General features: G+C 35.4%; 1 protein-coding gene across 2 annotated transcripts in view; it reads right to left on the minus strand.

Moving 5' to 3' along the window:
- Positions 1-231: 231 nt before the first annotated feature.
- LOC149786237 (uncharacterized) overlaps positions 232-25,331 on the minus strand; it is a 31,003-nt gene continuing 5,903 nt past the window's right edge. Inside the window, exons 2-12 of one of the 2 annotated variants that reach the window (XM_089976607.1) lie at positions 17,855-18,028; positions 16,378-16,596; positions 15,383-15,514; positions 14,839-14,958; positions 11,697-11,885; positions 10,893-10,997; positions 8,046-8,132; positions 6,985-7,050; positions 5,918-5,983; positions 5,478-5,526; positions 232-2,073 (exon numbers count right to left, since the gene is read on the minus strand). In XM_089976607.1, the coding sequence (XP_089832733.1) occupies positions 1,956-2,073; positions 5,478-5,526; positions 5,918-5,983; positions 6,985-7,050; positions 8,046-8,132; positions 10,893-10,997; positions 11,697-11,885; positions 14,839-14,958; positions 15,383-15,514; positions 16,378-16,596; positions 17,855-18,028 (1,325 nt within the window). In that variant the 3' untranslated portion in view covers positions 232-1,955. The remainder of the gene's footprint in view (positions 2,074-5,477; positions 5,527-5,917; positions 5,984-6,984; positions 7,051-8,045; positions 8,133-10,892; positions 10,998-11,696; positions 11,886-14,838; positions 14,959-15,382; positions 15,515-16,377; positions 16,597-17,854; positions 18,029-25,331) is intronic. The other variant, XM_089976608.1, reaches the window with a different exon arrangement.

The following is a 25,331-nucleotide window of genomic DNA, read 5'->3' on the forward strand; positions in this document are numbered from 1 at the left end:
AATTATATTATTTTTATGGTGTAATTTCGGAAAGTTTCGATACTTATATATGTATTAAAAATAAGAAAGAAATAGATGTAAGGAAATCCAAAGATAGGAAGCAGTTAGCATGAAAAAAAGTTATCACTTTTGTATTTTTTTCTAACACAATTGATTACAATAAGTATCGAGCATAAACAAACAATGAAACTAACGACAAAGGTAATAATGTCTCAAAAGAAAACAAGAGCATTCTGTTAGCAGATAAATTTAATTAAAAGATATGAACAAACTGAGAGAAAACATAACGTTAATCTTTAACAGTATACACAGATTTATGCCATCATATTCTGCAAACAAAAATAAAGCACATTCTATGAACAAGAAAGTAATGCAAATATTTTAACAACTAAGCATATGTATACGTTTACCTTTCACATATGTTACAGTCACTGAAGCATTCCAACCTGTCAATGGTTACTGAGATTCCAAATATAAATTTTCAGTACGTTGGTCGATCGATTCTACCTTCCAGTCCTAACCAATGAGGAATGGTTTCTACCCCTAGCAGCCGCTTCAGTACCCTTCTGAGGGAAGGAAGATGATATGACCAGCCTGACCAAGCAACTGACCATAATAAATACAACACAGCGGGACACTTGCATCATACAAAAGAGATTATTATAGCAAGCCTGTATATCAATTAGTTTTCTCTTTCTCAAAAAAGAATGAAAGCAAGAATTAGAAATTAAATGTTAAAAATTTAAGAAATGGCAAATTAATGGGTAAAACATATTTTTGAAATCACACAACACACTGCTTCTCTTAATACAAAGTATGCATCATGAGTAGGTTTGGATATTGCGTGTCGTGTACACCGTAGCTGCAGTTCGTCGTCTCTGTTTGACAGGGGAACATTGGGGCTAATTTGAAGTATTCATACGCAAATAACATGCTGACTTTCTAACACATACAATGGATAGAATCTTTAACATGTATAATTTAACAGTCTATAGACTTGATTTCTTATCTAATACATAAGGTGGTATGTGTCAAAGAACCATCAGCAAATAGCTTAGCACCAATGTTAAAGGTAACAACGATACAAAATTTTACAGAATGGAAGAACCAAGGTGATTGATTAAGCAACTTCAGTTAGTGTATATCAGTATCTGAAGATTAATCATAGAAAATGATGCAACATTGATTTAGGATTGCCGTGGTTAATTGGTATATATTTCTATAACCTTTGTTAGACTAATTAGGTCCAAACGGCCTCTTTGAAAACGTGATTTAGTTTGAATTTACACAAGTATTGAGGAAAGAAAAGTAAAAATAAAAAACAAATAGCCGTATTTGCAAATTGCAAAAAGATAAACTCTGACAGGATATCGCTACAGATAAACGAATATGTCAAACTGCTTTAATTTTATGAAAAGAAAAGAAACGATGACTCGAATCTATCGTAGAGTTTGATTCAAAATGGTTATTGGAAAGTATTATCATCTGAATAAGTTACTCAGTTTGTTGAGTAATATTTTTGGTAGATGAAATTTCTTTTCCTGTAGGGAATGCGCTGTTTGCAATACTTTCGTCAGTCATGGACCTTGGAAAAAGCAGGATAACTCCGTCCCAATTCAATTACTAATTTGTATTATCCACTAAATGAGACTGCACTAATACTACACTAGTTATATCTCACCTGTCTTGTCTGTCGTGCAAAGTTTAATATACAGCAGTCATCTTTACATCATACATATTTCCAGACTGATTTATATCAGAATTGAAACTTACTCATTTGCATCGTTTTGTGAAATCTACTTAGAATTCTTTAACGCTCTTTTTCTAAACAGAAGTGCAGAATAAATCACTCTTTAAACAGATAACGCGAGATCCATAAAGGACATAACTTGAAGCATGATGAACGCATGTCTGTACTTGAAACTCGCTTGTTCTTCAGACAAATGCACCGCATATCACGTCTTCTGACTAGTTATCATAAAGTAGGTCGGGTTATCAAATCGTGCCTCTTGAGCTTCCTCTAAGTCATTGGCATTTTCTTTCAGCTTTCTGTATCCGTTTATTATTGGATGCCTAGACAAGAAAAAGGCAAATCTGTATCTTCTTATTAAAATTGTTCTCGTACTTTTGAGCTTTAAGTTTATCTCTGTTTTAAAATGTACAAAATATGCCTGGCAACATTCATCATATTGTAATGGCATGTGAGAGCAAATCTCAGCACCACTTGAAGCATATGCATTATTCTACGCACTTCTTTGGCATGGAACAGCACATCAATTGTTCCTTGAACTTCTATTGTATGGAACAGCATACAAAATGTTCCTTGAACTTCTGTAGTTTGGAACAGTATATAAATTGTTCTTTTAACTTCTATAGCAAGGAACAGCATGTAAAATGTTCCTTGAACTTCTATTGTATGGGACATTATATAAACTGTTCTTTTAACTTCTATAGCAAGGAACAGCATGTAAAATGTTCCTTGAACTTCTATTGTATGGGACATTATATAAATTGTTCTTTGAACTTCTATACTATGGAAAAGCATATATAGGGTTCCTTGAAGTTCTATAGTATGAACAGCATATAAACAGTCCCTGGAACTTCTATAGTAGGGAACACCATATAAATGTTTCCTTGAACTTCTATAGTATGGAACAGTATATATATTGTTCCTTGAACTTCTATAGTATGGAACACCATATAAATTGTTCCTTGAACTTCTATAGTATGGAACAGTATATATATATATATATATATATATATATATATATATATATATATATATATATATTGTTCCTTGAACTTCTATAGCATGAAACACCATATAAATTGTTCCTTGAACTTATATAGTATGGAATAGCACATAAATTGTTCCTTGAACTTATATATTATGGAACAGTACATAACGTATTCTTTGAACTTCTATAATACGGAACAGCATATAAATTGTTCCTTGAACTTCTATAGCATGAAACTGCATATCAATTGTTCCTTGAACTTCTATTGTATGGAACAGCATATAAAATGTTCCTTAAACTTCTATGGTATCGAATAGCACATAAAATGTTCCTTGAACTTCTATAGTATGGAACAGGATATAAAACGTTCCTTGAACGTCTATTGTACGGGACATTATATATAATTTTTCTTTGAACTTCTATTGTATGGAACAGCATATAAAATGTTCCTTGAACTTCTATTGTATGGGACATTATATATAATTGTTCTTTGAACTTCTATAGCATGAAACTGCATATAAATTGTTCCTTGAACTTCTATAGTAAGGAACGGCATATAAATTGTTCCATGAACTTTTATAGTATGGAACAGTATATAAATTGTTCCTTGAACTTCTATAGTATGGAACGGCATATAAATTGTTCCATGAACTTCTATAGTAAGGAACGGCATATAAATTGTTCCATGAACTTTTATAGTATGGAACACCATATAAATTGTTCCTTGAACTTCTATAGTATGGAACGGCATATAAATTGTTCCATGAACTTCTATAGTAAGGAACGGCATATAAATTGTTCCATGAACTTCTATAGTATGGAACGGCATATAAATTGTTCCATGAACTTTTATAGTATGGAACAGTATATAAATTTATCCTTGAACTTCTATAGTATGGAACAGTATATAAATTTAACCTTGAACGTTTATAATATGGAACATTATATCCATTGTTCCTTTAACTTTTATAGTATGGAACAGTATATAAATTTATCCTTGAACTTCTATAGTATGGAACGGCATATAAATTTATCCTTGAACTTCTATAGTATGGAACAGTATATAAATTTAACCTTGAACGTTTATAATATGGAACATCCATTGTTCCTTGAACTTCTATAGTATGGAACAGTATATAAATTTATCCTTGAACTTCTATAGTATGGAACAGTATATAAATTGTTCCTTGAACTTTTATAGTATGGAACAGTATATAAATTTATACTTGAACGTTTATAATATGGAACATTATATCCATTGTTCCTTAAACTTCTATTGTATGGAACAGTATATAAATTGTTCCTTGAACTTCTATAGTATGGAACAGTACATAAATTTAACCTTGAACGTTTATAATATGGAACATCCATTGTTCCTTGAACTTTTATAGTATGGAACAGTATATAAATTTATCCTTGAACTTCTATTGTATGGAACAGTATATAAATTTATACTTGAACGTTTATAATATGGAACATTATATCCATTGTTCCTTAAACTTCTATTGTATGGAACAGTATATAAACTGTTCCTTGAACTTTTATAGTATGGAACAGTATATAAATTTATACTTGAACGTTTATAATATGGAACATTATATCCATTGTTCCTTAAACTTCTATTGTATGGAACAGTACATAAATTGTTCCTTGAACTTCTATAGCATGAAACTGCATATCAATTGTTCCTTGAATTTATACAGTACGAAACAGCATATAAATTGCTCCTTGAACTTCTGTAGCAAGGAACCTCATGTAAAATGTTCCTTGAACTTCTATTGTATGGGACAGCATATCAATTGCTCCTTGAACTTCTATACCAAGGAACAACATGTAAAATGTTCCTTGAACTTCTAATGTATGGGACATTATATCAATTGTTCTTTGAACTTCTGTACTGTGGAAAAGCATATATAGGGTTCCTTAAAGTTCTGTAGTATGAACAGCATATAAACAGTCCCTTGAACTTCTATAGTAGGGAACAGCATATAAATTATTCCTTGAACTTCTATAGCATGGAATACCATATTAATTGTTCCTTGAACTTCTATAGTATGGAACAGCATATAAATTGCTAATTTCCATTGTTTGAGCGAGTTGGCTCCAGTTCATATCGAGTCCTAACCTTCGACACGTCCCTCACGTTTCATTCTATTCCAGCTTGGAACATCTCTCTCTCTCTCTCTCTCTCTCTCTCTCTCTCTCTCTCAAAAGTGCTATCCCTAAATTCCATAAGGCAATGCTTGATAATATTAAAATAATTTTGTTATAAATACGATACAAAATAGCATTATCATACAAGTTAAAGAATTATAAATTCGTACTTAGAGATAGCACTTACTGTTCTGGTTTGTGTATATTCGTATTCCTATAATTATTTCTTTATACCTTGATTTCTGACCAGATTAGCTTTGTGTACAGAAGAAAATTAATTACTAGGTCGGTTTGTGGGTGTGTCTGCTATGCACGGATACCTATACCACCAACAGTGTAGCATCACTTTTTGGTTATGTGTCATGATCGTGATGGTAAATGAGTATATGCTACAGGCAACGCGATTGGTGCCGTTTACCCGCGGATAGGAGTTCGAATCTCCGTAGAGTCAGAATTTATAATTCTCTAACCTGGATGATAATGCTATTTGTATCGTTTATACATGTGTGTGTGTGTGTGTGTGTGTGTGTGTGTGATAAATAATTTGAGCTCATAACAAGCATTAACAGAACACACGTTACTGACCTTTTTATCCAGACAATAATTATAGCTGAAACAGCAATAATCGCCAATACTGAAAGATTGCAAAATCAGGCACTCAGTTAATTAATCAATCGCTGGTTAAGTGCTGCCACAGGGTAAGCAATATTCACCTTAACTTACACCTATTATCAATGGATCTTTAAAGAACATATGCTAGTTCCAATAAACAGAACGATCTACATGTATATTAAATAAAACTCCAATTTTCTGAGTAATGTTTAAGTACTATTTAGCTGAGATTAATGATATCTCAATGTTATTACAAGAATATAATCGTATGAACATGAAATATTTACCATTTTACTCACAGCAATAATAACGTTAAAAATTAAAATACGTCCATTTGCAGGAAAAATGTTAATGGTCAGTGTACAATTTTACACGCTGTTTTCATCACTTGTTTGGAAAATGTTGCTACTCACCAGCTAAGGGAATGACTATGTATAGGACTGTGTTGTGGATATCTTTACTCGGTGGTATCCTGTCTCCTGTAACACAGACAAAATTCAGATCAAATGTATTACTGTGGTATAAATATATAATTCGTCATTAATTGTTATTTTCTCTTAAATTCTTAAACTAATGCAAAGCATTCGTTCATTTTCACTGAATTGTTGAGGTTTAAATAAATATCAAAGAGAGACTAAACACACACACACACACACACACACACAATCATGTAAATCTGAGCTGGAGCTTCAGATTCAGTTTCCAGTCTCAGCCAATCAAACGTAAGCTTTTGAAAGATGCATACCTTATTATTGGTTCATGCCGAATGTTAAGCCCAAACTGAAGAGTATTATGAATGTTAGGTTATTTTTCATAAAGGACCTCGACACCAATATACAGTGCTACCTTCATTTTCATCATATTATTGTTTTGCTGTAAATGACTGAAATCGTTTAAGTTTTGAAATGTGGTAAGAAACAGTGTAAGTATGCAAAGATTATGAAGACAAACCTCGTATATTCTGACTCGTGTAATTTTTATATTCTAGAAAAAAATTCTGCTACGCTCTTTATTCAACTAATACGAATGCCTGACTCATTCGGATCAAGTGACGTACGCCTAATAAAAATTTATATATTCACAAATTCGTTCTAGTGAAACCGCCTTTCTAGAGCCCATTTAAGCATTGCATTTTAATGCGTCAACTCCTGTTAAGTGTGACTTTTCCAGCCACGGAATATATTAGAGGTTTAATTCAGTGACTTTCTGAAAGTAGTTGTACATTTTACTTGTAAAATAATAGTTATAGCCATAACTAAGGACAAATACCGGTAATTAATATGATGGACAATATTTCTTCAGAATAATTAGACAACAATTCTTTTAAACGATGTGTGATCTTATGACGTTACACTGTCCTAATTGTCATGGCGATACGACAAGCTTCAGTTATGCAAACCTCGACGCTCACAGACAAATTTCCGAAAGTAATCTTTTATACGCTGTTTTCATCACTTATTTGCAAAATGTTTCAACTCACCAGCTAAGGGAATGATTATGTATAAGACAGGGTTGTGGATATCTTTACTCGGTGGTATTCTGTCTCCTATAACACACACAAAATTCAGGTCAAGCTTATTACTGAGGTATAAATATCTCATTCGTCATTAATTGATAGTCTCTTAAATTATTAAACTAATGCAAAGTATTCGTTCATTTTCACTGCATTGTTGAGGTATAGCTAAATATCAAAAAGAGATTAAACACACGCGCAATCATGTAAATCTAAGCTGGAGCTTAAGATTCAGCTTTCAGTCTCAGCCAATCAAAAGTAAGCTTTAGAAAGAAATATTCCTTTTGATAGGTTCAGGCTAAATATTAAGCTCAAATTCAAAGGTTTTATGATTTTCAGGTTATTTTTATGCAGGACTTGGACACCAACATACAGTGCTACATTCATTTTCATCATATTAATTTCTTGCTTTAATGACTGAAATCGTTTAAATTTTGAAATGTGGTAAGAAACAATGTAAGTAATCAAAGAATATTAAGACAAACTTCGTGTATTCTGTTTTATGCAATTTTATATTCCATACATAATTCTACTATGTTCTTATTCAACTAACAGGCATGCCTGGCTCTTTCAGATCAAGTGACTATCGCCTAATAAAAATGTATATATTCACAAATTCGTCTTAGTGAAACTGCTTTTCTACAACCCATTTAATCGTTGCATTTAAATGCATCAACGCTTGTTATGTGTGACTTTTTCCGCCGTGTAATGTGAGTAGTTTAATTCAGTCACTTTCTGAAGGTAGTTGTACGTTTTACTTGTGAAAGAATATTTAGAGCCAAGACCATAGTCACCCACCGACAATGAGTATTATGGATAACATTTCTTCAGAATAATTAGATGACGATTCTCTTACTCAATGTGTTCTTCTGACGTTACACTGTCCTAGTTGTAAAGGCGGTATGAAAGTTTGAGTTAGTCAAACCTCGACTCTCGAGGTAAACCGTTTAGAGAGAGTAGACAGGTTCTTTTCTGACTTAACAGGAGTTTCTTCAATAACAACGAAATAGTATAAAGTATGACACTACCTTTTTCTCTTTCTGTGGTTGTAGCTGTGACAGTCCAAATATTACTATAGCTATAGCTCGGTGCTATGCCAGATGTCACCACAGGATCTGTAATGAACACACACACACACAGAGATATATATATATATATATATATATATATATATATATATATATATATATATATATATATATATATATATATATATATGAGCACTTGCTCTTTTTAGAACAAACACCAAACTTATGTGCCATTGATGTATCCTTGATAAATAATGTCTTTATCTGTCAATAAGTGATCTATATGAAAAAATTGATCAGTTAACAGTTCTACTTTTAGTTTATTGCTTCTTTTAAACATAATTTATCAACGTTATTCAAGTAATATCAATTGGGGTATGAGTCTGGTAACCGATGTAAGACCTTTCCCGAGAAATACCAACTATATAATAATAGCCGTGTGTACATGGACATACACGAAATCTAATTTTAAAAAAGTATGATGTATACAAGCATTGAGAGAAAAAAATCAAAAGAAAGTAGTCCAGATTCACAGACATTAAAGTAAATACGTGGAAATATATTGCAGAAGAAGTCATCAAATAAAGAAAGAAAATGAAAATAAAGACAGGTATTGGCCTGTACAAAGATATTCAGACGAAATGTATAAATAAGTTACAACAATAATTTAAAATAGTTCCGTCAAAGTTGGAGGTATATTTTCATTTATGATAAGTAAACCTATATTGTTGAACGATTACCTTGAGTAATGGGTAGTTTAATTTTTTTCTGTTGCATATCAAAAAATCTTTTCACGTTGTTTTGTAATTTAATTACTCGATTCACCCACTCCAATCATTGAATTAGTCTAACATTAAAGGATAGCATGTAATAATGGACCGTTCACCATAATATCACTAACCAATTACGTAATTACAGCCAGAATAAATGTTTGTCCACTGGAGTGTCAAAGCAGCTGCAACGCCTTCATGATTGTCACTGTATAACATAAAAAACTTCAAATAGTCGATTTTTTGGGGGATCGACGTTTTTCTACGTGAGAACACAGACAACATGGCATTAAAACTAATCTTTAAGTATACGCTAAAATATTTATTGAAAATTGGGCAAGAAATAGTGAACTAATTACAAGAGACTTTGCAAGGTATTGACGCTCTACTGGTCACAAATAATGTCCAGGATTCAGATACAAGTTTGTTTCTTATTTTTAACCGTTTAACTGCCATTTTCTTAATCTGAATACCTATAAAAAGAATATTGGAAAGGTATACAGAGGTTATTGGAAAATCTTGAAGTCTGTTCTTGTATAATTCACAGAAAGCAGCCATACTCATCCGGGAGGATATACCCCTGGCCTTAAACGTCATCTGTTATCAAAATAAAGCTATAAATCCAGTCACTTGTATACATCTTCAAACTCGACAGAGAATGGAGAAATCAAATCAGTACAAAGATTTGCACAACTGATACATCCGTCAATACCTCGTTATAGTGTTCCCACTTATCCTCTCTGCAATGCGCAAATTTACGTTTCAAGCCCCATAAAGAATACATACTAAAAAACCGGAGACATTCTTCTTATGTCAGGCTATGGCAATAGCATCCCATATTGTTATGTATATTTAATTTGTACTGTTTCTTAGATTTTTAGTTTTTATAATTTCTTATATGTTACTGATAATATGACCTTGTATGACAGACTTGACCTTGTCCAAAATCATGTTCATTTTCTACTTGACCTCAATCATTGATTTTTATTCTGTAAACAACTAATACATAGCTAAATATTGTCTCTATGTGTATGGGTTAACTTTAAGAATTATTATCTATGCCTGAGTCAAGGACAATGTGTTTCCATGTTCTTTATTATATTTATTTTATCATCTAAACATTAGGAATCTTCTGGTTTGTACATTAGGTAAAAGCTTATACTAACTGTGATCTGATGTCAAGTTGAGTACTATATAGCATTGTTCTTATAGAAATTATTTATTCGTGCTTTAAGATCTTAGCAGAATCAAATGTATTATTGTAGCGTCCAATAGTATCATTTGGGATGGAATTTATTTATTCAAATTATGTATTCACATCAAATTTAAAGTGCTCTTTATAAATAACATTCTTGGAAATAGAGACTTGACTTTATAGTGAAATTTCAAAAAAAAACAACATATTCTTGGATTTAGTATTGTGATCCAACAAAAGACTATTGGCAGATCACTACTACACGAGAACAACAGGCACTTAACACTTCCAGCGTTGAATTTAATTTGGATATCCACTAAAGTGTATTCAGAACTGTAACCATTAGGACATGTGTCTCTAAATCTAAGTTTATTAGGGATTTAATTCGCAATGCCATAAGTATTTGTTTTCAATTTTCACTTTGTATTTTAGGAAAATAAATTATTTGTTGAATTTTACAAAGCTTCATGCTTCTCACTTTTTTTATTTCTGTTGTCGGCCAAAACTTAATCTCCAAACTAGTTATTACAAATGTGCTTCTGCACCAGGGTCATCCCCTTATGCATACAGTCTGTGGAAAAACCATGAACATCAATTATAGTCGTATATTCAACCCCAAATTTATCTCATGGTCAATCAAACCCTAAATTTATCTCATAGTCAATCGTAAGAAACTGTTTAGTGTTAACAAAAGAAACACTGTCCGGTATGAATGACAATGCAGTTCATAACTATATAATAAGCAGTAATAATTGCGATTTAAATTTTTGCCATATCATTAGTGTGTTTAAAATTGTTATAGTATTTAAAAACACTGGCGCTGCTTTGAGGAACCATACGGGAAAATGCACAATGATGAAATTTTTTATAAATTTAGCATACTTGTAGGTTTCCAATCGCTTGGAACGGATACTTTCATCGACATTGGCGTTGTAATTAGTGTATCTGTCAGTCGGTTGGTGGAAACTGTTGTCGTTGAAAGAGTATCTGAAAGATTTAATCAAGACAAACGTTGTTTTCTTTGCTGCGAAGTAGTACACGAGGGCACAAGTTTTAAAAGTCATTAAAGTCATTTTGAGAGAAGGAAAATTCATTCAAATTAAACTGCGACATTTGCGATTTGGTACTTTTTTATGTTTGAATCAGTCTTTTTCATAGAATACTTCTGCGACTGGCATCATGTTCAGTTTGTCATGAAGAAGGTATATAGATCACGAACGGACATATTTCCTACAAAATAACTCAACGAAAATTTTAATAAGTACGTCCCTGCAATAGAATCGTTTCCTTGCGTAAACAAGATTAAAGCATGCTTTCTTCATATGACTGTAAATAACTATGAAGAATTTTCCATATATCATGAATATCACTTCAATCCCAAATTTTCGTCGTGTTCAATCATATGAAAATGTTTAGTTCTACTAATGGGAATGACAATGCCATTCATAAGTATATATATATATATATATATATATATATATATATATATATATATATATATATATATATATATATATATATATATATATATATATATATATATATATATATTGCAGTTTGACAATTTTCAGTGCAAGTAAAATGATGTAAATTTATGTTCAGAGTTGTTAAAACCACTTAGGAGATTATCTGAGTATGCATACTGGAAAATTCTAAGGATAAGTTTTGTTTTAATGTTTAGCATACCTGTAGGATTCCCATCGGTTAGATTAGGTACTTCTATCAAAGGTGGCGGCGTAACTAATTCCTCTGTAACTCGGCTAGTGGAGGCCGTTAGAATAGGTACTTCTATCGAGGGTGGCTGTGTAATTAATTCCTCTGTAACTCGGATAGTGGAAGCCGTTGTTATGGTCGTCGTTGTCGTTGTGCCAATAACTGAAATAATCCATAAATCTATGTAAAAGAGGTTTGTATTGTTTTCTACGCAGTAATAATGATGTAAATATGAAGCTGGAAAGTAAAATGTTTAGAATCAGTGTAAATGTAGGGTGAAGGGGTATGGACGTACGGACGTACATACGGACAAGCACATGAACTCCAAAATGATCACCAAACTCTAGCTCAACAAAAATATTAAAATCTTCTTGATAAAAACAAAATTAAATTCTAAACCGTCTGATACATATTTTGCTAAATTTACCATAGCCTAATAGATTATTTTATCTTTTCGAGTTGTTTTAAACAATAAATTTTCCGTGATTCTCGGGCACGGAGATCTTGGGTTGAATAGTACTAAAACAATATCTTCGAGATTTAAATTCAGCCAAACTTCATTTACCTCTGTAAATGTCTCACAGACTATATGGTGCCTGTCTCCTCATGATTCGGACCTGTTTCAAAAGTATCAACGTAAAGTGGAACAGCTTACGTATATTTTGTATAAATACTCCTACTGGTAGCCATACAAGGACCCGCGTTATAAGTGAGGGAGTCTAATACTGAGATAAGTTCGAACAAAGATTTGGCATTAAAACACAGAATATGGAAATTTAATAATGGAAAACCACATTGTAACTAGTTGTGATTAACCTATGTAGCTATTACTTTTAAAAACAAAATTAAACCAATAGATTTGGTGGATTTGGTTCCATGGCTCTCTGTGCGTTACAAGAACATCAGCTGAATACTTGGCAGGGGTGGGTATAAAATAAGTGATCACCGTTTTGATATTAACAAATCAGTGAGATAGTTATATGTGGCAACGCTAAAAAGAGTATAATAATCACATTATCTGTCCGTCTGTGTGTCAATTAATAATATAGTTCCAGGAAAATAACTATACTGGGGTTACTTGAATTGTAACCAAACTGCAGCACGTAGACTTATATTGATGATATTTCGAAAGAGTTTGATTTTGTGTCTTTCATATCATCATTAAAAGGTGTTATGACCTCTGCTTTTCTGTCCTAACTTTCATTTCCACAGTATGATGTTACCAAGGATATATGGATGTCAACCAACCTGACGTGCAAATTTATGCTGATAAGATCCTCAAATAGTTTGATTTTCATGATTCTACAACATCATGAGCTATGGCACATGATTAGTCGATCACCTACAATTTCTTTCTGCAGGATTATTTTACCCGGAAATTGTTAGATTTAAGCAAGTTTTAGAATATAACTTTATTGTGTCATATATCTGACTAAGTTATATTTACATCGTTTCACGATACTGCTTGAGGATTTATGAAGAAGAAAAAAAATTTCCGCCTAGTTGTGTTTTTGCAGCATAAAGGTAGATACGATTGCTGATTCTAACCAAATTTAGCATGCGCCTTCATTTGGATGAGTCGTTTATAGAGTAAGATTCCAAGCATACGACAACTTGGATTGCACAACAAAGATCGTAGAACTTTATGCAAATTCGGTATACGTCCTTACATTAACAAAACCTCAGAAAAAGATTGACTACAGGGTGTCTATATCGTGATTCAGAGGACATATGACCCTTGCGTTTGACCGTTCCAGTGGCCGAAGTGGTTGAGTGTCCGCCTCTGATACGGGAGGTCGCGATTTCGAACCCCGGTCATGTCATACCAAAGACTCATAAAAATGGTACTAAGAGCTGCCTCACTTGGCGCTCAGCGTTAAGAGGTTAGTGATAGGACTGGTTGCCCTGGTAATGTGATAATGTGACTGGGTGGGACATCATGCTATATGACTGCGGCATGATGCCTCAGTGCTTGAGATCACAATAAACTGACACTGCAGACATCGTAGCGATATGACTGAAAACTTGTTAAAGTTACATTAAAAATCCAAAACACACACACACACACGAGTTTATATTCTCCTTTATTTATTAATGAAGAGAAGTCCTGCTCATAACAGTAACCACTGGATTTCAAGCAAATATCACGTGTAGCTTTAAAATGAGTATGTCTTGCATGACTTTGATTTCCAGAATTTGAAATAATCAGTTTGCAGAATCGTGGATCATTAATGTTGAATAACTCTTTTTGTTTCCTCGAAGTTTTGTTGCTTAGGACCTGTCGAGTAGTAATGCGAGGGACGCGGTTGATGTGCTTCCACCGCTAATAGCACTGGCTGAATATTTGGTAATATATTAACTGTTTAGAATTACGATTAAAATGAAAAACAAAATATTATAAGAGATAATTTATATCAGCAGGAACGATTATTTTATATGTAAACTTTTAACTTCTCATTTTCTGAAGATTCGTGTAAAGCATCGGAACGTTGATTTAAATATTGCAATCGACAATCAACAATGAGTCAATACAACTTCTTTTCATCATGTTATGTGGAAATTACTTAACGATGACTCTCTTATTAATTCGTTTACCATATTTCTTTAATTTGATATTGGCAAATGTCAGTTAGTGTGAAAGGTCAAACAGTTTTTCTTCAAGGACATCAATTAGTCTATGAGGACAGGTAAGAAACAGTTTAAGCTGAAATGTGATCAATAACAGAACTCTCCAAACCTATATTCGTCAAAATGAAACACAACTCCTGTGATCTACACGTCATTTTATCAATACCAATTCAAAGAGAAATAAAATTTAAAAACAAATATCGAAGTTGTATTTTCTATAAAGAATGGTTGTCTTTTATAATTCAAAATTAAAGGAAATTATCAACATCGAAACTTTAGAAGTAACAAATCGAGTCTCATCCATCATGCATAGGTATGGAGGTCTCGATAGCGAGGAAGAAAGTTTACGTATAAGTGAGAAAGAAAAAAACGTAAATGTTAAAAAATGTCAAGGAAATAGGAAATGTTAAAAAAATTGTCAAGGAAATAAGAAATGTTGCAGCCGGCGTTATTGCATCTTTTCAGATGGCCTCAAATCTGTACTTACGTCGTATCTTCAAAACTTGTGTTACAGTATTCCGTCGATCCATCGCAGAAATATTCACTGTGAATGTCCTGCTTTTCTCATTTTGAAGATCTTTCTCTATGACAATGCTTCCACTCGTGGCTAGGGAATATAAAAATGACATGCAAAATATGTCACTTAGTGAGGGGATAAATATAGATACAGTGGGAATCGTAAACATTTCTTGCTAGTACAAGATGTAAATTCGATTATAATATTCTTAGAACAGAACACGTTTCCAAAATAAATGCATATTTAGACATATATGATCATATGTAAAAAATATGTATGCTATTCTTGATCTTAAGCCTCCGATACGAAAACAAATATTCTATTTTCAGTCAAAGACTAGGAGGCCCCTGAAACACGTTAGCTATGTAAACTTCATTCAAATTCAGGAACTGAGTTTGTACAGTTAACATTTTCTCTGTTGCATATTCATAATGCTATTGCTAAATGTATTACTTTAGTTTCATGTAATAACTGTAAATATTAAACAATATTTTTGAGGTTAAAATTAACCTACATTTTTGAAAAAGACGAAAATTATCGGATCCAGTGCACGTCAGCGTCACAGCATCTGATTCGACATCAGTGTATGAAACTCTCGCGATGATTCCATTTGCGTATGCTTCTGAAGCAAGGAGACTGACGTCACCTACAAGATATATATATATATATATATATATATATATATATATATATATATATATATATATATATATATATATATATATATATATATATATATATATATATATGTGTGTGTGTGTGTGTGTGTGTGTGTGTGTGTGTGTGTGTGTGTATAAAACACAAAGTCAATACATCCATGTACAAGTTCATACACATAAATATTGTTTCATTCACCAAGATACCTGCAATATGTTCATCCTTTATTCCTTCAAGCGCCCTCGCAACATCATCTTGGCTGATTTATTTTTTCGGGTAGATACATTATACCTTGAAAGTATTGTTACAAGTAAAGAATATGACGTCACTGTTACTTTCCTCTGCCCATCAGTAGGCTTACCTCATGTTAACTGTCATAAAAGTCAAATTTAATGAAATATTTAATTTTAACTGCTGTGAGAGAAAACTACTGCATTATAAAAGAGGTTACATTAACCTGGAAGATCGGGTCATGATTTATGACATAACTACGGTGAAACATGTAAAAAAAATCTGACATTTCGAGCACATGAAGTTAAACACTTGGTTGCCATGGAAACCAATTAACTCCCGAAGAGGAAACACATATAACATTTATCAAATAATTATTTCCATGTACAAAAGTCAAACATCAAACGAAAGAAAATATTGTTCAGAGGACAAACTTAACTATAAGATTGTATATAAAATGGACGAAGGAATTAAACGTTTTACTTTTATACTTACTGTATGAATATATATGCTCTTATATTTAAATGTGAGCATTTATGAATAGATTTTATCACACACTTTAGTATCATATTTTTAGACTTTTTCCTATTCTTGCACATCGAAAGAAATGTTTAATATCACCTGGGTCAATAAAAACTTCGGGCTCTTGATTCTTGGAAATTGAAATACGCATTTCAGCAGTGTCATGGTCAGTTATAAAGGGACGAACGTTGAACAAACTCTGGTCACATCTTATCTTCAGTACATAATCTGATTGTCTCAGAAAACTTAGGCATCCTTTGGCATAGCACGTGGGTCCACAGCCAGGGGAAGAACATGCGTGTTTTTTCACTGTTTTTCCTGTAAACGTTAAGAAGACAGTGTCAGTGTAATAACAGCCACAGGACAATCGTCAGAACGAGTCGATACTGAGTTCAAAGATCACAAAAACTATAATCTTTCAAAAATTATAAACCCTGGAAACCACTGCTCATCGATGAAACAACTCAATAGTCACTATTATATTTTGGTTATCGTAATCTGCGGTACATGAAAAAGTAGTAGACTACAAGAAACAGATTTGGCATTAGATCACAGAATATATATATATATATATATATATATATATATATATATATATATATATATATATATATATATATATATATATATATATATATATATATATATATATATATATATCCAGCAGACATTTTGGATATCGTACGAAGCTAATGCAACAGATTCTAAAGAAGTGAGATATGTTAAATTTTGTTTAAAATAGTAATATTTCAAAGCTAATATGAATGTTTATCACATTTTTAATTAGCTCTTCATTAACAACAGTAAGCTCCAACCACAACTAATTCAATAAAGACGAGTCGGTCAAAGTATATCCAAATTAAATAGAAAGATCTTACATTATAATGATATAGTACAATTTTACAAGGAGAAAATCCGGCTCTACTAAACCCTAATGTTCGTGTTCTAACATTAACTATGTGCACGTTTTAATTACGAAATTTAATGTATAATCAAATTAGTAAACAAACATGTTTCAAAATGAAGCAGAGTTCATGTTCATTCTAGGTTACCACTAAGGAGTGGAACATAATTTGTGTTCATGCTAAGATACCGTTAAATGAAGAGTGGAACATGTAATGTTAAAACAGAGTTAGGTATTTAGCAGAAAGTTACAAAGTATCGCTGTTTAAATGCATTGCTCATTCGTTTAAAAAAAATAATAAGACCATAAAAGCAGGTCACATTGACTAAGTTTTCGTGCGAGACACGCTATTTTATGATGCCGCCACCGCTTGCATTTTGACCATAACAGTTTTAAAAGTAATTTGGATTACAGATAAATCAAAATTTCTAGGCAATGTTATATAAACCAAGGAAAGTATGGTCTCACCAACTCAAGTTTAGTGAACGACACCCAGTATAAGCCCGAACTTCATGTTTTATCTCATGTTGTTGTTTTCAAATAAATATTATGGTCCTAACGGGGAGGACGGATTGATGGAGGACACACGTATCGACAGACAAAATAAACTTAATATCCAGTCAGATTCTCGAAAAGATGGAGTAAACAGATTTGAAAGAAAGAAAAAATTACCATCAATAAAGAATAGGTCACTGTATTCGTTATCTTTTATCTCACAATATACGCCATGTAACCATCCGATCGACCAGTGCATTTCTGTCTTCAATTCTACAATAGCTCTCTCCTCATCAGTGTCTTCATGCAGGGTAGGGATTTCGTAGAAGTTATTTAGTATCCTTATAGCAGCTGTTACATGCAAGAAAGAAATTTTACTGCATTAACATTGATTATTAACAAACAATAGCAGTAATAATTTTCACTAAATCAATGCTTCCTAAATTAAAAAGATGGAGATTCCTCTGTCTTGAAATTAGTTTTTTTCTTCATTTTGCCATTATAGAGGGTACATGTAGGCCAGTGCAAATAAAAGATGTGCGGAAAAAACTCTTTGTTTGCCAGCGGACTTGATGACAGGATTTTTCTAAGGTTCACTTTCATTTCATTAGCCAGACGCCATATGTGTTATTAGCTTGGATATCCTTCTTCACTTTCTGATCGATGTTGTTCTAATCCAGCGTGACTTTGTCTCCATTTCGTCTGGTTTCTTAGATCTTTTAGCGAAACTCCATGCTATGACTGCCATTTTAATCCTAGTCCATACTTACAGCAATGTTATGAATCGCATTTTGTATGCTTCGTATGTCACAGGTCCCATGGGTCACATCATGCCTTTTTAACCAATTCGATGTATTTCGTGTAGAAATGTCACATATAAATCCAGTCTATAATCACGAAATTTCGTAGATTCGAAAGCAATACCAAAATCTATTCATTCCAGATCAAATGGAAAAGTTGTTGCAATGCGCATTCAATCACAATATGACTCCAAATTTCAATTTTAACTAGACACGCCATTTTCTTTGAAAGTTATGTCGAGCGTCGAGCGCGCGACTAAGATCAAGTTTATCTGGGCGGAATTATGCGCGCAGTATAATGTTGTTGTTTTGTAATGATGAATCTGCGCTTGTGTATTTAGTTTGGAATATGGCACACATTCAGTTACTTTGTTTCTTATAGTGTATTTTGTTAATATACTTATGCATTAGGTAGAATTAAAAAAAAATTAGCATATAATAAAAAGGTTAATGCATTTGTATGGGAAAATATGAACTCGTTTTGTCGGATGGATAAACTGCACTCCCAAGGTCGTGAAGTATTTCCATTCGAAAAACTCGTTCATATTTTCTCACACAAATCTAGTAACCTATAATTATTGGATTCATAAGATACTTTGTATGATAATAGCTTAATACTAAGGCACTATATAAAATTGTATAAAATATTAATTAAAACATTGATATGTTGTATAGCCTTTATAAAGATGTAATTATGTGTATGACTATTTGTCTCTGTTTCGTTATTTTACTTTAATTTTAAATGAACTTTTCGTAACTTTTCGCAACGTTTCGTAACTTTTCGCACTTTTCGTAACTTTTCGCATTTTAGTCATACCGTTAAAGGGGTCTTACATTATTTATTGTGGGCCGCGGTTGGCTGAGTGGTCTAAAATGCTAGCCTTTACCGACCAATGCAGTCTCACCACTGTCGGCATGGGTTGAGTCTCGGGCTCGGGAAATGTGGGTAAATAAGAAAGCTTGCCAGCAGCTTCCGATAGGTTGGTGGTTCTTAACGGTGTTTTCACAGGTTTTATCCTCCACCAGTTATACTGGCTGCCATGTCTAGCCAGCCTATCATGCGCTGAAAAATGGTGTTAAATCCCAAAACAATAACAAGATAATTTGTAAGGACCCTGATGACCGGTGGCACTAGATAGATGCATACTAAGCACAGGAATTAATTATACATGTTGGCAATGGCACAGAATGTTTGTTGCAGTATTTAAGACATACATATTGACTACGAAGATAAGGCTGCTAAGCCGTTATGATAGAAACCACTGGCATAATAAACGATGAACAATTTTTTTTTTTACACACGATTTTCTGCCCTGCTTTTGCACACTAATTACCAATATTAAAAGGTCGAATTCCAAGACAAGAAATTCCGTATAATTTATATAAGCAGATGTTCTAAACATTAGTTTTTAAAACACCGTTTAGGTCAAATGTTTTACGCTGGATAAACCAATGGGCCAACAAGCTGTTCTCCGCCATTTCTTAATTTTTTTTCTCAAATATCATACATGTCAGAAGTTTGTTTAAAAGATTTCAGAGAACAATTTGTTGGTCTCAATAGACCCGTCGGCTACATTTCAATGAGCTATAAGTGTTTGAAGAGCACTACACCTACAAAGTGGACCACTGCATATCCAGAGTGGACAAATGTGAGATTTTGCAAAGAAATACAGAGGGCTGGAAGGGGTGAGTATGTCCCCAAAACTGATGTCAGATGAAGGATTCAGTAGCATACCTGTTTGTGTTATTTAAAACGCTAACATGTACGTACAGAATGTTGACTATCGATATGTTTATTGAGAAACATGAAAATACAAAGTCTGGTTAAAATTAATCGTAATATGTTCAAATCTCTGTGTTCATATTTTCACAGAAATAAAAAAATCAATGCAGCGACCTTTGACATGACTCCAAGGTCAAATATATTCAGTTTTCAAATTTATTCACAATAGCGCGTACATCTTGGTGACCAAATCTGCGATATTTTTGTTAAGGACCAATTATGAATTGCAAGATGTGTTTCTAGTGAAAACCTCTGTGTTCGTCCCACGAGAATGCTTGATAATACTAGGACTGAGTTCGAATCTCCATAGTGTACGAATTAAACTCTCCAGCCTGTAATGTAATATTATTTATATTAAATAATAATGCTGCCTATCAAGCAGACTCTGGTAGAATTCAGAGACCAGAGATAGCACTTTCCATTCTGTTTGGTTTATATTTATAATTAATTCTCTCTCTCTCATATATATATATATATATATATATATATATATATATATATATATATATATATATATATATATATATATATATATATATATATATATATATATATATATATATATATATGTGTGTGTGTGTGTGTGTGTGTGTGTGTGTGTGTGTGTGTGTGCCTACGGTCCACTTTGTAGGACACTTACACAAAGTCCCCTCTTCTTGCAAGAGGTGTGTGGGTTGACGGATTGTACCTTCTTTCAAGGTGTCCGCTTAATTTGGTTCTCGTTATCTAGAGGTTGACCGCCCTCGATGTTATTGCCCGGTTCGAGTAAATACAAATATAAATGGTGAAACTTATAGGTGGAATAGATAGAGATCTGAGCAGAGATATAGAACAGACCAACACGAGCCCCCGTACATGTAAACAACAATTTAATCAATTACATAAAACAATTGTGAGAATTCATTACATCAGGAATATACTCAGCTTCTAGAAATAAAATTTTCACTGAATTACAAAGAACACAAATATATTTAAATAAGGTAGCCAATCTGTTTCACTGATAGATTTAGTTCATCATAGGATCGAGCGAACAATCGAAGTCAATGCCTTGTACAACTGCATAACTTGCTTCTCCGTCCACTTCCACTTCCACTGTAGCAGTTCATTCGACTTCCGTCGGTCTTGCCTCTTTCGGTCCTCACTCTGTGCGTAGCACGCAGATTCACAGATACCTGGATCTCTTGATAAGTACGTCTCACTATACGTCTCAGGATACGCCTCAGGATACGTCTCAGAGATAATACGTCGCAGGAGCTATCTTCTCCCTTAGAGCTTTCAGCGTTTCTCGCTTCTATCGCCAAATTTGTTCGTCGGTTTTTCTCGACAACAGTTTTACGAGAGAATTTCTCCCAAATTATTCTTGACGTCTTCTACACTTGTTTTCTATTGCAGAAAAGCTTAGACTGATTAAAATTTTCGATGTGGCGATATTAAAACTAGGAAATTTAATATGGAGAAACACGCCCCTTATTTAGCGTAACCAATCAGATTCAAAGATATATGCCGCCTTTTTCCAGAGGCGCCAAAGTCGGGATCAAATTGACCTTGTAGTTTGAGTGTTCTGCGATCTTTCAATCCTGACGTTTACACTATGGAATCGAAGTTAGCATTTGTCTCCACCAGTCTTATGTTGGCTAAATAAACGAATGCTTAATTAAGAATGAAATTCTCCCCTCGAAAAGACATCACCGATCATGAAGACATCACCGATCAAGGCAGTATTGCGATGTGATATGTACCTGTCCCCATAAATATAGTTAATTGTTCTCTGGTCTCAACTAATGTGTTATTCATAGATCGCCAGAAATATGTCCCTTCACAATAGGGTGGTATATTTTTTCGGCTTAGTTATTTCGAAATCCTGAGCGAAACTCAGACCATGCTGCACGAACAAATGGCTTGCAGCGGGGAAAGTAAGTACCTAGCTGCGCATATGTCACAGCTAGTGTACATATAGTGCAAATTCTTGATAAACAAATCACATTACGCCAAGTCTTGTCAGGATGCTTACCCCTTTACAGGAGCAAATCTCCAGCTGTAGAGCTGCCTAAATGCCATGCTTGATGTGGAGTCACCAGCTATAGAACTGCTTTATAGATGCCTGCCATGCCTTGTACATCGTTTGATGTGAAGTCACAGAACTCTGTGGGGGTTCCTGTGACGTATACGCTGTGTTTTGGTGACGTTAGGTCGGAAGAGTGGACTGGTGTTCTCGGTGCGAGGGAACAGGTCTTTGCGACCAACGGGTCTATGATGTGAGGGATCCTTCAGCAGACTGAGAGGAGCGGACCATGCGTGGGTGCTTCTCTGGCCATTTACTAGAGCGCGTGGAACCGGCGTTAACATCTTGGTCGTCAAATGGGCGCCAAGATAGTTGTAGTGTTCCATGTTATTTCCACAATTGCATTTATGTCATTCATTCCTATTAGGTCGTTATATGAACGATCGATAGGTTCATGTCATTCATTCCTATTGTTATTCTCATTGACAGAGAACTCTCCCGACTGAACATCGACATTGCCTGCCTCCAGGAGACCCGACTGGCTGACAGCGGCACCATCAGGGAAGCCAATTACACATTCTTTTGGCAGGGGAAGCCCTTGGATGAACCTAGGCAGCATGGTGTAGGCTTTGCCGTCAAGAACACGCTAATCGCCTTCATTGAACCTCCATCATCAGGTACTGAGAGAATCCTTGCCCTCCGGCTGTCAACATCCTTAGGCCCGGTCAACATCTTCAGTGTGTACGCCCCAACCCTCTACTCCACCTACGAGGAGAAAGACAAGTTTTATGAGGCTATGGATCAGGCAATATCCAGTATCCCCAACAATGAAAGCATTTACTTACTACGAGACTTCAATGCTAGAGTGGGAGCTGACCATGAGGCCTGGTCCACCTGTCTCGGCTTTTACGGAAGGGGCAAGATCAACGAGAATGGTCAGCGACTGCTGAAGATGTGCTGCTCCCACAGCCTATGTGTGACAAACACTTTCTTCAAATGCAAGGAGATCCACCAGGTGTCGTGGAGACACCCACGTTCACGCCACTGGCACCAGCTAGACCTCGTCATCACCAGGCGTGCAGACCTGGCCAGTGTCCTCCTTACCCGCAGCTACCACAGTGCCGATTGTGACACGGACCATTCCCTCGTGGCCAGCAAGGTGCGAATATTACCCAAGAAGCTGCACCACGCCAAGTAGAAGGGTCACCCACGTATCAACACCTACTGTGCAAGCAACCCAGAGAAAACACAGCAGTTCATCAGCAAACTGAAGGAAGCGCTCACCAAAGTGACACCTGATGACACCATTGATTCCAAGTGGTCCCATATCCGTGACTCTGTGTACAAATCAGCCATCACAGCTTACGGGAAGAGGGAGCGAAAGAATGTCGACTGGTATGAGGCAAACTGGGAGGAGATGCTGCCCGTGACTGAGGCAAAGAGGAAAGCCCTTCTGGCATACAAGGCTGCACCTAGCCCCAGAACACTACAAGCCCTCAGGATTGCAAGGAATAACGCCCAGAAGACCGCCCGCCGCTGTGCCAACACCTACTGGCTGAACCTTTGCAACAGTATACAGACAGCTGCTGACACCGGGGATACAAGAGGAATGTATGAGGGTATCAAAAAAGCGACAGGCCCCCCCAGCTACAAGACCGCCCCCCTCAAGTCCAAGACGGGCGAAGTCATCACAGACCAGGGGAAACAACTGCAGCGATGGGTTGAGCACTATCTTGAGCTATATGCAACCCAAAACAATGTCACTGGAACTGCCCTGGACGCCATTCCAGACTTGCCTGTCATGGAGGAGCTAGACACACAGCCCACCCTGGAAGAGCTCGGAAAAGCCATCGATTGCCTTGCCTGTGGGAAGGCTCCTGGAAGCGACGGCATTCCGCCTGAAGTCCTCAAGAGCGGAAAACCAGCACTTCTCCAGCCCCTACACACACTCCTCTGCCTTTGCTGGGAACAGGGATACATCCCACAGGACATGCGTGATGCCAACATCGTCACTTTGTACAAAAACAAAGGAGACCGTAGCGACTGCAACAAGTATCGGGGCATCTCCCTCCTCAGCATCGTCGGAAAGGCCTTCGCCCGTGTTGCCTTGGCACGCTTGCAGATCCTAGCCTCCCGCGTCTACCCAGAATCCCAGTGTGAATTTCGAGCCGGCAGGTCAACTGTAGACATGATCTTCTCACTACGTCAGCTGCAGGAGAAGTGTCGCGAGCAGCGGATGCCCCTCTACATTGCCTTCATAGACCTGACGAAGGCGTTTGACATGGTTAGTCGGAGTGGACTCTTCAGACTCCTGCAGAAGATCGGCTGCCCCCCACGTCTGCTTGCTGTCATTATGTCGTTCCACGAGAACATGCACAGCACAGTGTGCTTCAATGGCGCAACATCTGAAGCATTCCCAGTCGTTAGCGGAGTCAAACAAGGCTGTGTCCTTGCACCGACGCTCTTTGCCATCTTCTTCTCCATGCTTCTCCAGTACGCATTCAAGGACTGCAGCGAGGGAGTGTACATCCATACCAGGGCTGACGGCAAGCTGTTCAACATCACCCGTCTCCGTGCTAAGACTAAAGTCACAGAGGTACTCATCCGTGAATTGCTCTTTGCCGACGATGCAGCCTTGACATCACACACGGAAGATGGACTTCAGCAGCTGGTATGCTGCCTCTCCCATGCATGTAAGGAATTTGGACTGACCATCAGTTTGAAGAAAACAAATGTCATGGCACAGGACACAGACTCCCCTCCCTCTGTCTCCATCGATGGGTACAATTTGGAAGTTGTCTAGAACTTCACATACCTCGGGTCTAACATCTCCAGCTCACTCTCCATTGATTCTGAGGTGGGCGGCAGGATTGCCAAGGCAGCAGCAGTGATGGCCAGACTTAACCAGAGGGTCTGGAACAACCCCAACCTCACAGAGAAGACCAAACTGCGTGTCTACCAAGCGTGCGTGCTCAGCTCACTTCTCTACAGCAGCAAAACATGGACCACCTATGCAAGACACGAGAGGAAACTCAACAGCTTCCACCTGAGATGTCTGCGGCGCATTCT

The sequence above is a fragment of the Sinohyriopsis cumingii genome, chromosome 12, assembly GCF_028554795.1.
Source record: "Sinohyriopsis cumingii isolate HCF-2022 chromosome 12, ASM2855479v2, whole genome shotgun sequence".
Taxonomy (NCBI): domain Eukaryota; kingdom Metazoa; phylum Mollusca; class Bivalvia; order Unionida; family Unionidae; genus Sinohyriopsis; species Sinohyriopsis cumingii.